Source organism: Mustela erminea, chromosome 13, assembly GCF_009829155.1.
Source record: "Mustela erminea isolate mMusErm1 chromosome 13, mMusErm1.Pri, whole genome shotgun sequence".
Taxonomy (NCBI): Eukaryota; Metazoa; Chordata; class Mammalia; order Carnivora; family Mustelidae; genus Mustela; species Mustela erminea.
Window position 1 is genome coordinate 82964762 of NC_045626.1, and position 14761 is coordinate 82979522.

The 14761-nt window shown below is 42.2% G+C and overlaps 2 protein-coding genes across 3 annotated transcripts in view; one reads left to right on the top strand and one right to left on the bottom strand.

Annotated features, from left to right (window-relative positions):
• PTPN11 (protein tyrosine phosphatase non-receptor type 11) overlaps positions 1 to 14761 on the bottom strand; it is an 85358-nt gene that overhangs the window by 68693 nt on the left and 1904 nt on the right. The window lies entirely within an intron of this gene.
• LOC116571582 (charged multivesicular body protein 4b-like) lies at positions 100 to 779 on the top strand. Its single transcript, XM_032309574.1, is given in 1 exon segment — positions 100 to 779. A coding segment is annotated over 1 exon segment (672 nt). The 3' UTR covers positions 772 to 779.

Genomic DNA, 14761 nt, shown 5'->3' on the forward strand with positions numbered 1-14761 from the left:
CTTTAAAAAAAAAAAAAAAAAAAAAAGACAAGGGGAGCAGGTGCTGGACCCAAGCAGAGCTGGAGCAGGAGGCACAGGTTGGCTTGGCAAGCAGAAACCATGTCACTGTTCAGGTAACTGTTTGGAGCAGGAGGGGGTAAGACCAGCAAGGGCACCCTGACCCCTTCGGATGCCATCCAGTGGCTGTGGGACATGATGGAGATGCCCAGTAAGAAGCAGGAATTCCTGGAGATGAAGCTGGAGCAGGAGCTGACCGCCACCAAGAAGCCCGGCACAGAAAGAAGCCCGTGGGGCCTCCAGGCACCGAAGCGCAGGAAGAGGTACAGAAAGCAGCTGGCGCAGATCGATGGCACACTATCCACCACCGAGTTTCAGCGGGAGGCCCTGGAGAACTCCAGGACCAACAGAGAGGTGCTCAAGAACATGGGCTCTGCTGCTAAGGCCACGAAGGTTGCCCACGACAACACGGCCATCGACAAAGTTGATGAGTTAAAGCAGGACATTGCTGACCAGCAAGAACTTGCACGGGAGCTTTCAACAGCTACTTTAAAACCTGTAGGATATGGAGAAGGGTTTGATGAGGATGAGCTCATGGCAGAATTAGAAGAATTAGAACAGGAAGAACTAGACAAGAATTTGCTGGAAGTCAGCGGACCTGCAACAGTCCCTCTACCAAATGTTCCCTCTATAACCTTACCATCAAAACCCAGCAAGAAGGAAGAGAAAGAGGATGACATGGAGGAATTGGAGAACTGGGTTGGATCCATTTAACTGGTCCAGTGTAGTCCAGACAGACTCTGGGGGGCTGTGCAGTGGACAGGTGCGTGGGGGCGGGAAGCGGGGGAGGACAAGTGCAGGCAGGCAGGTTCCATCACTCCTGAAACTCCCTCCTAAGCAGTAGGGCTGCTTCACTGCTCACTCTTCGCACAGCACGCTCTGCACCCAGCAGGACGCTCTGCACCCAGCAGGACGGGGAAGAGGGGCAAGGGCGGGGGCGGGGGTGGGGGTGGGGTGGGAGGTGCTGCTGTTTATTATGTTGAATTTCTGCAAAATAAACTGTATTTGCAAATCAAAAAAAAAAAATCAATACAGCAGAATACATCCTTTACAATCATTATTATACACTTTTTCAAGTATATCCGTAAATTAGATTTTCAGAAAATTGCTTTGGCTAGAGAGTTTGCCTTTCACTTTGACAAATCTCCCCAGCTGTACTCAAAAGAAGGTACCAGTTTCGACTCCCCTAAATTGAGTGTGAAAGCCCCGTTATCTCTCACTTTTGCCAATACTGCATATATTACCAAATTTTTTCATCTTGGTCGATCTGATTCATGGAAAAATGTATCATTCTAGTTTGCATTTCTGTGTGACATTAAGCACTTTTTTTAGGTTTTCAGAGCCCCTTTTTCTTCCTTTTCTGTGAGTTGTCAGTTTCCCATTGTTCGCTTTCTCTTGCATTTTTTTCCTTCTTACTGATTTACAGAAGCCCTTGATATACCAGAAAATGATTCTTTATTATATGCGTGGCAAATATTCATCTTAGCTTTTTGCACTTTTCACTGTTTGTGGTATTCTTTTTCCACAGAAATTCACCTTGGCATGGTTAAATTTATTGGGTTTTTTCCTTTATGATTTTGGGGTTTCTCACTATGCTTAGAAAAACTTAATTCATAGCACTGTTGTGAGACACAAATAAGTTAATACACATAAAATGCTTAGCACAGAACCAGCCCTTAAGAGTTTCACCTTTGGAACTAAGAATTTAGTTTTTAGGCAGAATAAAATACTTACAATGTGAAAATCTGTGCCTTTTCACAGGGCCCTGCAAGGTGTGGCCCCAACCTGATTCTCTCTCTCCCTCTCTCTCTTCTTTGTTTAAGATTTATTTATTTATGAGAGAGAGAGAAAGAGATTGAGCATGAGAGGGGAGGGGAGAGTGAGAAGGAGAGAGAACCTTAAGCAGACTCCCTACTGAGCACATAGCCAAAACCCCAAGATCATGATCTCAACCAAAAGCGAGAGTCAGATGCTTAACGGACTGAGCCACCCAACTGCCCTCCAACCTGACTCTCTTATTCTGGTGACTTCTCTGTTTTCTTCAAATATGCCCCATGTGGCCTTGACACGTGCTTTTCTTCAGACACTCCCATCTCACCTTTCCACAGCAGCCCCCTGAGCATCCCCTGGGGGATATCAACATGAAATCTTATCACACATTCCTCCAAATAAATACCAGGTTAAAGACTGGACTGGCAGCTCCCAAGAGAGAGAACCTGTCTGCTACCGTACCAATGTGTACCTCCAGTTCCACACAAAGGAGCTAACACATGATTCTTTAAATATTTGTGATTAGAAAGGAAGGACAAAAGCAGCCGTCGTGGGACAGTGGGGACGCCTGTCAGGGCTCTTCCACATCCATAGTTCCCCAATGATATAGGTCATAGGTGGTGTCACAAGAGGTTGTCAGAAGAGAAGCGTCAGCTGGCAAAGGCTCTCTTCACCTGCCCCACTAGCTCTTCAAAAAAAAAAATTATTTCTAGTACATAATTTTTATCCAATTTGCAGTGCTAAGGTAGTTATCTTCCCTTATCTGTATGGTTACAATTTTAATATTTTTTCCAAAGCAGAGGCACTTGGGTAGCTCAATTGGTTGAGTGTCTGCCTTCAGCTCAGGTCATGATCTCAGGGTCCTGGGATCTGAGCCCTTAGTCGGGGTCTCTGCTCAGCAGAGAGTCTGCTCCTCCCTCTCCTTCTGGCCCTCCCCTCTCTCGTGTGTGTGTGTGTGTGTGTGTGTGTGTGTGTGTGTGTGCGCGCGCGCACGTTCTCTCTAAAATAAATATATAACATCTTAAAAAAAAAAAGAATTTTCTTATGCACAGGTCCAGGACACCTTGTGCATAAGGCAAAAATGTGTCCAAAAGCCTCCCAAAGCATTTGAAAAACCCTAAATTTGATATCTTAACTATAGCAGGAGGGAAAGAACTCTTGGTCTGCTTCTCTGTGTCTCTGTTACCACTCTTGCACCTTTACAGTATTTCACCCAGTTTTGTTGTGTGCCTCTCATCTGTAAATGTACAGGTGTTCATAACCATGGTAACAAATACATATTAAAAAACAAATGAGGTGCCTGGGTGGCTCAGTCGGTTAAGTACTTGACTGATTACATCTCAGGTCATGATCTCAAGGTCGTGAGATCCAGCCCCATAATGGGCTCCACACTGGGCGCAGAACCTGCTTAAGACTCTTTCTCCCTTGGGGTGCCTGGGTGGCTCAGTCATTAAGCGTCTGTCTTCAGCTCAGGTCATGATCCCAAGATCCTGGGATCAAGCCTCACATTAGGCTCCCTGCTCCATGGGAAGCCTGCTTCTCCCTCTCCCACTTGCCCTGTTTGTGTTTCCTCTCTTGCTCTATTTCTGTCAAATAAATAAATAAAATCTTTTTAAAAAAAAAAAAAAAAGGGACGCCTGGGTGGCTCAGTTGGTTAAGCAGCTGCCTTCGGCTCAGGTATGATCCCAGCGTCCTGGGATCGAGTCTCACATCGGGCTCCTTGCTCAGCGGGGAGCATGCTTCTCCCTCTGCCTCTGCCTGCCATTCTGTCTGCCTGTGCTCGCTCTCTCCCCCTCTCTCTCTCTGATAAATAAATAAAAAAAATCTTTAAAAAAAAAAAAAAAAGAAAAAGAAAAAGATTCTCTCTCCCTCGCTCTGCCCCTCCCCCACCTTGCACTATCTCTAAAACAAAACAGGGGCTCAGGGTTCTTTCTATAGGACAAGCTAAATAAAGTAGACCACATTGTGCACCCCCATAAACAAATTCCATTTAAAGCAATGAAATTTTATATTTAATCGGGACATTGGAAGAAAAGAACCAAAGGCATAAACATCGCTACAAAGTTTGGCAACCATTCTACCAGGGTTCTGGTAGATAGAATATAAACTGTTTAGTTTCAGGCTTTAATTTATGAGTCAGAAGAAAATATAATTTTCTATTAAGTGCATTTTTTAAAAATCACACCTATATTCTGGATTTGTTTTTCCCTTCAACAAAGCCAGTAAGCAAACATATTTGAAAGAAATATATGTATTTTCATTTACTAATGTTGAGTTGCATTTTTCTAAACATACTAAATTTTTTTCGTCTTCCTAATTATTTGGATTGGAAAAGGTCAGGATAAGGCACAGGTTTATGTTTTTGCATCTTGCAATTTAATTCGGAAAGAAATATTCCAAAGTACGTAAAAATATATATATATTTCTGTATCTGTTTTTAAAAAGCTGTATTTATTTTTTAAAAGATTTTATTTATTTTATTTATTTGACAGAGAAAGACACAGTGAGAGCGGGAACCCGAGCATGAGCAAGAGACGTGGAAGAGGGAAAAATGGGCTCTGCACTGAGCAGGGAGCCCGACGCGGGACTCCATCCCAGGACCCACGGATCATGACCTGAGCCAAAGGCAGATGCTTAAGCATCTTAAGCCACCCGGGTGCCCCTGAAGTGTAACTTTAAATGTCCCTGTTATGCAATTAGCAAACATCACAGTAAAGACTGGATATGGCAAGATCCATCAATGGGTGCTAAGTCTAGGGAGAAACTGGGGGGCAGGGAGGCTGGATACCTTCATGGTCTTACACTGTGTCTTCATCAACCACTGATCAGTTACAGGGAAAAAATATGGGGCGCCTGGATGTCTCAGTTGGTTAAGCATCAGCCTTTGGCTTAGGTCATGATCCCAGAGTCCTGGGATCGAGTTCCACATCCATTTCCTAGCTCAGTGGGGAGCCTGTTTCTCCCTCTGCCAGCTGTTCCCCCTGCTTGTGTTCGAGCGCGCACTCTCTTTCTCTCTCTCTCTCTCTCTCCCTCTGACAAATAAATAAATAAAATTTTTACCAAGAAAGAAAAAAAGAGAGAAAATATTATACAAAGGAGAAAGTGGACAAACCCTTAACCAGGTAGTCACTGATAGTTAACATCACCAGCGGGACATCATGCATGCATCTCGAGATACAATACTCCAAGAAGGATACAATATCGCCTACATAGTACTCTGACTGAAATCTAGTAATGATGAAACAGACAAATTCAAAATGAGAAATATTTTATTTTAAAAGGGGAAGGGGGAGAGATCACTAGCATAAAAGACAAAAGGTTGTAGAAGTATTCTGGATTAAAGAGATCTAACAACTAAATACAACTGAATCCCATACTAGAAGAGGAAAAAAAATGCTATGAAGCACATGATTGGGTCAACTGGCACAGCTGGAATACAACAGGTCAGATAAAAAGATTATTATCGGGGCGCCTGAGTGGCTCAGTGGGTTAAAGCCTCTGCCTTCGGCGCGGGTCATGATCCCAGGGTCCTGGGATCAAGCCCCACACTGGGCTCTCCGCTCAGCAGGGAGCCTGCTTCCTTCTCTTTCTCTGCCTGCCTGTCTGCCTACTTGTGATATCTGCCTGTCAAATAAATAAATAAAATCTTTAAAAAAAAAAAAAAAAAAAGGATTACCGATGGTAAAATTACTAGTTAAAAATTTTAAAAGATGGGGTGCCTGGATGGCTCAAGCAGGTAAGTTTCTGCCATCAGCTCAGGTCATGATCCCACAGGGATCAAGCCCCATGTCAGGTTCCCTGCTCAGTGGGGAGCCTATTTCTCCCTCTCCCTCTGCCTACTTGTTCATTCTCTCTCTCTCTCTCTCTCTCTCTCTCTCTCTCTCCCTCTGTTAAATAAATAAATAAAAATCTTTTTTAAAAAAGATAACTTTATTCTTAGAAAATAAACACTGAAGTATTTAGGAGCAAAGGGCTATGATCTATGTAATTTATCTTCAAATTTTGAAGAAAAAATTATACAATATTATATATGTGTATTTACACACACACACACACACACACACACAACATGAAGAAAATAGGATGGGAAGTTAGCAGTTGTGAATCTGGGTAAATGGTATTCCATCCGTATGCATGTTCTTTGCATTATTCTTATTCTTATAATTTTTCTCAAAGTTTGAAACAAATTCCAAGTAAAGTTAAAATTATTTTAAAATTTTCTGAAAAATCCATTTGCTCAAGACACCAGCATGGTTCCCATCATCAGTGAGTTATCCATCCTTATCCCTGAGGCTGGCTATACTAGGTACCAAAAAGGGATGACAGGGAGAAGACAAAGATGAGGACTTACACGGAGAAGAGAGCATGGGGACAGAAAGGAGACAGATTTATAGTTTTACTACCAATAATATTATATATTTAAGTAAGAACTTACAAATTATGAAATCAGGAAGATCTCTCCACGCTTATTACAAAGGCTTTTTTTCAGCAATTGTGAACCAGTTCTGACAGCAAGAACAAAATAATGTTGTACTGGCTATCAAACTTTACGGCTGGCTAAAATTAGGCTAAAATTACGTTAACATTTATTGAATGCCATGTGCCAATGTAACCATTATATTCTCCTATTTACTTCTAAAAGTTTCTAAAGCAGGATCTAAACCCACAGCTTGTCTTATTGTAACCACATGTTCTCACCTTGGCATGTTTCACAGAAATAACACTTACATAGAGTATCCTGCTGGTGCTGAGGGTGCAAAAGATATTATAAATTGACTTCCACTGCGGAAGGTGTATGTAAACACCACTCTACCCATCACGTAGACTGACAAGAGGAGATAAGGCCAACGGTTGTCTCTTTACCCCTTTATTAAATAAACTCTATTATCTCCTTTACAACTTACAATTATACCGATCATGTTATTAAGAATGAACAGAGGAGGGTGATGTTTACATGGGAAACTGTAACCAGCATTTAACACAAAGACCAGACAGAGCAAGGGCTTAATAAACACTGGCTATCACCTTTGTTAGCATTATTATTACTGGTGGAAGACAGCAGGAAAGATTCTTCTCAGGCGTAATTATGTCAGTATCACACAGGCCACTCTGACATATGTATCATTTATGTTACACTGCCTTTTAATAAACTTAACTTCAGGGTTCAGGGGCTATCCCTACATTATTTCAAATAGCATATAATTAGAAATTAAAAAGTTCTAGTCCATAACCTACCTACTTGAGAGCTTTGATTTATTTTAAATTCTTCTTCCTTAGCAATTTTTTCAAAAAGCACTGGTAATCCCCCAAAACTTTTTCCCACTTACATTTAATATTTGTGTCCAATCACTGACAATTCTGTGACGTGTAGCATGCTTATTACTACTAAGGAGAAGGTGGAGTTCACTCCATCCCTTAGAATTAGGGAGGGTAAAGACAAACAGTAGAATTAATATCATGGGACTGGCCTCAAGGATTATGAACAACTGTAAATTAGGTACTGAGGCCACACATCTCGAAGATTGGCCCCATTTCCCACCTGGTGTGAATATAAGCAGTAGAGGTTAGTCTAACCAAAAAACAAAAAAGTAGCATAAATGCATCTGCATTACGTGAAAAGATGGGGAAATGCAAATTAGCAGAACTCCATTTGAGTTTATCAACAAAAGTGATTAATACCACAGGTCCAAGGGTATCAGATGAGAAGAAACAGATACATTTCCAGTCCTCCCATGTACATACTAGGCATTTAATTAATGGCTGTTGACGGAATGAAATTGGCAGGGGGCTGGATAAAAAAAAAAACAGGTAGGGTAAGACATCAGGAGGAGGAAAGTAGAGAAAAAGTCACATGGGGAAGGGAGAGGGAAGGAAAAGTGTCCCCCTTTTGCTCATTCTAACATCTGCAAACCTGCCACCCCTGACAACCCCTTCTAACTGGCCACCTTCAGGTCACACATGGCCTAGGCAGGTACCACCCATCTCTTCCAAGGAGCTGAAAGCGTGTGTGCCCACCACTTGTGAGAAAGAGCCACAAATCAATGTCCAAAATGAAATGCCTAAAACACAGGAGCCTGAGCGAGCTTGAAGAAACAAAAGACAGAATCTCTGCCTGCAGGGAAGTTTACAAACCCAAGCAATTTGCTAGGAAATCACACCAGGAATCTAGATAACCACCCACCTCCCTACCCCCAACCCTCCCTGTCCGTGAAGGCAGATTCTGCAAAGCCTTAGCTCTCTAAGGATAGGAACTTATTTATGTCAAGTGAGTCTTTAAAAAAAAAAAAAAATGCTGATGAACCAAAAAGAAAATACAATGATGCTGAATATTTTGTTTTATCTATGCACCCTCTTCCCCCAGTGGTGTGGGGAAACAGTCAAGCAGGCCAATAATTTCAGGAACTTATTCTTATTCAAGGCTGCCATGCTAAGAAGAGAATTTAAACTAGGGATCCAAAGTCTAATTTCGGTTTCTCGACTAAATATAAAGTGACACTGGGTATATCTTTCTTACCAGCTGCTCTGAAAAAATCATTATCTTTGTCCTTGGGGAGAAAGTTTATAGTTTGGTACTTGCTGCAGATTATAAGAATATTCCTCTTTTCTAATTAAATTTTAATATCCTATAGGAAAAGGGTAAGTCATGAAGAAAGGGCAGTCAGTGGGGACAAGCAGTCTAAGTAACAGAAGCTAGAAAAAAGTTGTTGAGGCAGCTCTTTAATGGCAGCAGACAGCCCTGTCTTTATGATATCTTCTCATGGGGCTTCAGTGCTCAGCACCACAGCGCTGACGACAAGGAGACAAAAGCAAACTGCCTCTGACAGTCTTTCTACAAACGGCTTCTACCTCAGTTCAAAGCCTCTCTCTCACTTGTCTGCTCTCCCCGAGTCCACTCGTGTCTCCTACAATCCTTCCTTCACAGTGGCCAGAGGGATTTTTTTTTTTTTAAGATTTTTTAATTTATTTGAGAGAGAGCATGAGAGGTGAGAAGGTCAGAGAGAGAAGCAGAGCTAGGAGCCGGGTGCAGGACTCGATCCTGGGACTCCAGGATTGTGACCTGAGCTGTAGGCAGTTGCCTAACCAACTGAGCCACCCAGGCGCCCGCCCGAGGGATATTTTTAAACAGACCAGCTCATGCCACTCCCCTGATCACATCCTTCTGTGTCTTTACGCTGCTCTTAAAATACAATCCAAGCTCCTCGTCATGGTCCACATGACCCTCGAAGACCTCATAAGGTCCTGTGTGGTGCAGTCCCCACCTACCTCCCTAGCGTCCCCAGTGTGCTCCCTTCTGCTCTTGAAGTGCTCCAAGAACTTCCCCACCTCAGCCCTTCCACACTCGCTGTTTCCCAGCATCTGAACACCGAGGGCCTAGCACAGCACCTGGCACACGGTAATCTCCCAATAATAGTTCTTGAGTGAGTGGATCAATGTTTCATTAGAATGGTTCCATGGGGGGCGCCTGGGTGGCTCAGTGGGTTAAGCATCTGCCTTCAGCTCAGGTCATGATCTCCAGTGTCTGGGATCGAGCCCCTTGTCGGGCTCCCAGCTCAGCAGGGAGTCTGCTTCTATCTCTCCCTCTGCCTCTCTCCCTGCTTGCAATCTTTCTCTCAGAGGAATAAATAAAATCTTAAAAAAAAAAAAAAAAAGAAGAAGAAGAAGAATGGTTCCATGGGAGGATAAAGACTTGCATCTAGAATCCACTACCTTTCCAAGCAACATATCCTATGTCTGTATATATTTATGTGTGTATATACAGACACATACAGTATATATATATATATATATATTCTTTTTTTTTTAAAGATTTTTTTTATTTATTTGACAGACAGAGATCACAAGTAGACGGAAAGGCAGGCAGAGAGAGAGAGAGCGAGAAGCAGGCTAAACAGAATATCCTCTCCTGATAAATTTCTATTTCCGTTTGGTACTAGCTTTACCAAACTGATTTGATGCTGGCACACAAGTCTGTCTCCCTCTCCGAATTCAATGCTCCTTGCAACCATGAATAACATCTTCCACATTTCAACGTTGTCAAGGACCACGGCACATGTAAGTTTGCAAAATGCACACAACCCTCCGAATCGCAGTAGTGAACTGAACTCCCATTTAAGGAGTTTGAATCCAGTTCAGGGTGTTAAAGCCTTGGCCACAGTCCACAACTCCCACAGAGAATGAGCATTTGCCTTGTCTTAAAGGTAAGGCAGTATCTGCCTAACCTTAGAAATGTCAGCATCAGATGGCAAGTGCTGTCTGTTTCCCAGAGGGAAGGAGGAATAAGGACAGTATCCTATTGTTCTACAGCTGCCTAACAAAGTACACTAAGGCCCACTAGTAACAATCACAAACTTGAGCTGGCTCTGCTTTTTCAGGATCTTGTGTGTTCTCTAAGTCTCTGCACTGCCCATGCGCAAGAAGGGTAAGTAATCTTAGCAGTGGCCCCTGCCTTTGAGCAGTTCTGGCCAAAACCCAGAGCTGCCATCGGGACACAACATTAATAAAGTCATCCCAGTCGCATCTGGGAAGGCCAAGGCCTGTTATTTTTCAGCAAGGCAAGTTTACTTACTCCCACAGGAGAGAAACCAACATGGCCACCAGGGAGAGCCTGGGACAAAACGTACTTGACCAGCAACAGATAAACCAAAAGCCTGGAGTCTGAGAACAAGCTAAACGTTCCGCTCCTCTCGGCTCAAGTCACCGTACATCATCTTTGAGAAGAACAAAAGCAAATGTAGGGGCGCCTGGGTGGCTCAGTTAGTTAAGCGTCTGCCTTCGGCCCTGGTCATGATCCCCAGGTCCTGGGATGGAGTCCCATGTTGGGCTCCCTGCTCGGCAGGAAGCCTGCTTCTCCCTCTCTCTCCCTCTGCAGCTATCCCTGTGTATACTCTCTAATAAATAAACAATCCTAAAAAAAAAAATAAAAAAAAAAAAAGGAAAGGAAAAGTAAAGGACCTGCCATACGCTGGAAGAGGGCTTGGAGAATGCAGGCAATTTTGTCAGCTGAGCAAGGCAGAGTGGTGCACACCAGCAACCTCGAAAATCTAAATTCGGTACTGCCACCGCTAAATCACCTGTAGGGGGTGGGTGGGGAGTCATTTCATTGTTCACTGCCTTCATTTCCCTACTTACGGTGTTGAGAAATAGCAGTATACTGAATATGCTGACATTTTAATTACTGAATGCATATAAAATCTAATCTTAAACACACCAAAAAGAATTATTTTGATAATTAGGCGAAACAAAACTGAGACTAATATTGGTGACTCAGGAGTCAACTCGTATGGTCATCTCCTCAGAGAGATCATTCCTAAACTCATCAAACTAAAGTTATCCCCACTTATTTTGTTTTTGGCCCTCCCAGCAGTTACTACTACCTGAAACTGTAATCTTCATTTGCAGGTTTTTCTTTTCTCTCCCTCTCTCAACCAAATGAATAGCATCTTTGCCGATCTTACTGCTTTATCCTGCCTGGCTCAATAACTATTTGATTGAATTAATACCAAGGTTAAAAATAATTTGAAAAAGACAAAATAATTTGAAAAAGTCTTTTGTTTAAAAGACTGGAAGACTAACATTGATCTCAAGCCTTATAATAAAACTACAATAATCAAGACCATGTGTATTGGCATATGGACAGATAAACGGGTCAATGAAACAGCATGGATTCCAGAAACAGACCCACATATAAATGGACAACAAACTTTCTACAAAGATACAAATTCAAAAGAAAGAGTCTTTTCAACAAACAGTGCTAAAACTGGATATCTATATGCAAAATATATATATGTATGTGTGCACAGACATACAAATCTTCACACCTCACCATATACAAAAATTAACTCAAAGTGGATCATAAACCTATTAGAAACCTATTAGAAAACATTTGGGACCTTGGTTTAATTAAGCAAAGATTCCTTACCACGATCCATTAAAAAAAAATTGAGGGGCACCTGGCTGGCTCAGCCAACAGAGCATGTGACTCTCAATCTCTGGGTTGTAAGTTCAAGCCCCATGTGGGGTGTAGAGATTACTTTAAAATAAAATCTTTTAAAATTAATTAGTTAATTAATCAATTAATTTAATAAAATAAAAATTGATAAACTGGATTTCATCAAAACTAAAAACCTCTGTTCTTTCTAAAGGGACTGTTAAAAAATATATATGAAAAGACAATGGGGCTCAGTCAGTTAAGCACCCTACTCTTGGTTTCGGTTTAGGTCATGATCTCAAGGTTTTGGGATCCAGCCCTGCATCAGGCTCTGCACTCAGAGGGGAGTCTGAGGAATCTGCTTGAGGATTCTCTTCCTCTCCCACTCCCCCTCTCCCCACTCATGGGTGTATGGGTGGGTATGTGTGTGTGTGTGTGTGTGTGTGTGAAATACATAAATAAATATTTTAAAAAGGGGGGCACCTGGGTGGTTCAGTTGGTTAAGCATCTGTCTGCCTTTGGCTCAGGTCATAACTTCAGGGTCCTGGGATGGAGTCCTGAGCCCTGTTCCCTGCTTAGAAAAGAGTCTGCTTCTCCCTCACCCTCTTGCCCACCACCCCCACCTATGCCTGTGCACTCTCTCTCTCTCAAATAAATAAAACCTTAAAAAAAAAAAAAAAAGATGAAAGACAAACCACAGACTAAGAGAAAATATTTGCAATTCTGATAAAGGACTTGTTTCCAGAATAAAGAATTCTTTTTTTTTTTTTTTTAAGATTTTATTTATTTATTTCACAGAGAGAGCAAGAGAGAGCAGAAGCATGGAGGGAGAGGGAGAAGCAGGCTCCCTGCTGGGCAGAGTCTGACAAGGGTTCAGATCCCAGGACCTTGAGATCATGACCTGAGCCAAAGACAGATCCTTAACTGACTGAGCCACCCGGGTGCCCCTGGAATAAAGAATTCTTGAATCTCAATTTTTTTAAAAAAAATTTTTTTTTAAAGATTTTATTTATTTATTTGACAGAGAGAAATCACAAGTAGATGGAGAGGCAGGCAGAGAGAGAGAGAGGGAAGCAGGCTCCCTGCTGAGCAGAGAGCCCGATGCGGGACTCAATCCCAGGACCCTGAGATCATGACCTGAGCCGAAGGCAGCGGCTTAACCCACTGAGCCACCCAGGCGCCCCTTAAAAAAAATTTTTTAATAAAAATGGGGGAAAAGATTTGATCAAATAGACATGTCACAAAAGAAAATATACAGATGGCAAATAAGCACACAAAAAGATAATCAACATCATTAGTCACCAAGGAAAATATGAATTAAAACTACAATGAGGGGGTACCTGGGTGGCTCTGTCAGTTAAGCATCTGCCTTCGGCTCAGATCATGATCCCAGCGTCCTGGGATCAAGCCCCACATCAGGCTCCCTGCTCAAGGGGAGTCTGCTTCTCCCTCTCCTCCCCACTTGTGCTCTCTGTTGCCATCTCTCCCTTTTTGTCAAATAAATAAGTAAAATCTTAAAAAAAAAAAAAATGAAAACGACAATGAGGGGCGCCTGGGTGGCTCAGTCAGTTAAGTGTCTGTCTTCAGTTCAGGTCATGATCTCGGGGTCTTTATATCTGCCCTCTGCTCAGCAGGGAGTTTGCTTCTCCCTTGCCCTTGCCCTTGCCCCTGCCCCCATCGCTCATACACATGAACACTTGCTCTCTCTCTCTCAAATAAATTTTAAAAATCTTTAAAAAAGAAAACTACAATGAGATACCATGACAGATCCACTAGAATGGCTAAAATTTAGAAATTGACCATACCAAGTGTTGTTAAAGGTGTGGAATAACTGTAACTCTTATATGCTACTAGTAGGAATATACTACTTTGGAAAAGTTTTGCAATTTCTGAAGAAGTTAAATATGCATTAACTAGATGAGCCAGTCACTCCCTCGAGAGGTATTTTGGTAAATACCTCTTGTGCACAAACATTCACAGCAGCTCTATTTGTGATAGCCAAACTCTAGAACATTCCAAATGTTTCCATCAACAGGTGGGTGGATAAACAAATGGTAGTACACCCATACGATGGGATCCTACCAAGCAATAAAAAGAAATGAACTTTTTGATACATACTACAACATAATGAATCTCAACTATGCTGAGTATAAGACACCAGATATAGGGGCGCCTGGGTGGCTCAGTGGTTTAAGCCTCTGCCTTCAGCTCAGGTCATGATCTCAGGGTCCTGGGATCAAGCCCCGCATCGGGCTCTCTGCTCAGCGGGGAGCCTGCTTCCCCCTCTCTCTCTGCCTGCCTCTCTGCCTACTTGTGATCTCTCTCTGTCTATCAAATAAATAAATAAATAACTTAAAAAAAAATCTTTAAAGACACCAGATATAAAATTCCATTTATATAAAATTCTAAGATTTGTAAACTAAGGTGTAGTGACAGAAAGCAGAAGAGTGGTCCCCTGACAAGCAAGGAAGGGATTTAAAAAGTCACAAGGAAACATCATACGGGATGATGGACATGTTCATTATCTTCACGATGATGATGGTTTCATGAGTATGTGCATGTATCCAAACAGCAAATTGTATGCTTAAATATATGTAATCTAATGCGTGCCATTTATACCTCAATAAGGCTGGTTAAAGGGGTGCCTGGGTGGCTCAGTGGGTTAAGCCTCTGCCTTCAGCTCAGGTCATGATCTCAGGGTCCTGGGACTGAGGCCCACATAGGGCTCTTTGCTTACTAGGAAGCCTGCTTCCCCCTCTCTCTCTGCCTGCCTCGCTGCCTACTTGTGATCTGTCAAATAAGTAAATAAAATATTTAAAAAAAAAAAAAAGCTGGTTAAAAATAATAAAACAGACCTGCAATCTGAAAATATAATAAATAATTTCCAATTACATGTGTTATGTTCACAAGCTGATTTTTTAGGTGGCACGCATTTCTTTTCAATAAAATAAGAGGGCCAGAGAAACGGAATGATCTTTGCCACTTACAGCTTTGGCCATACCCCCA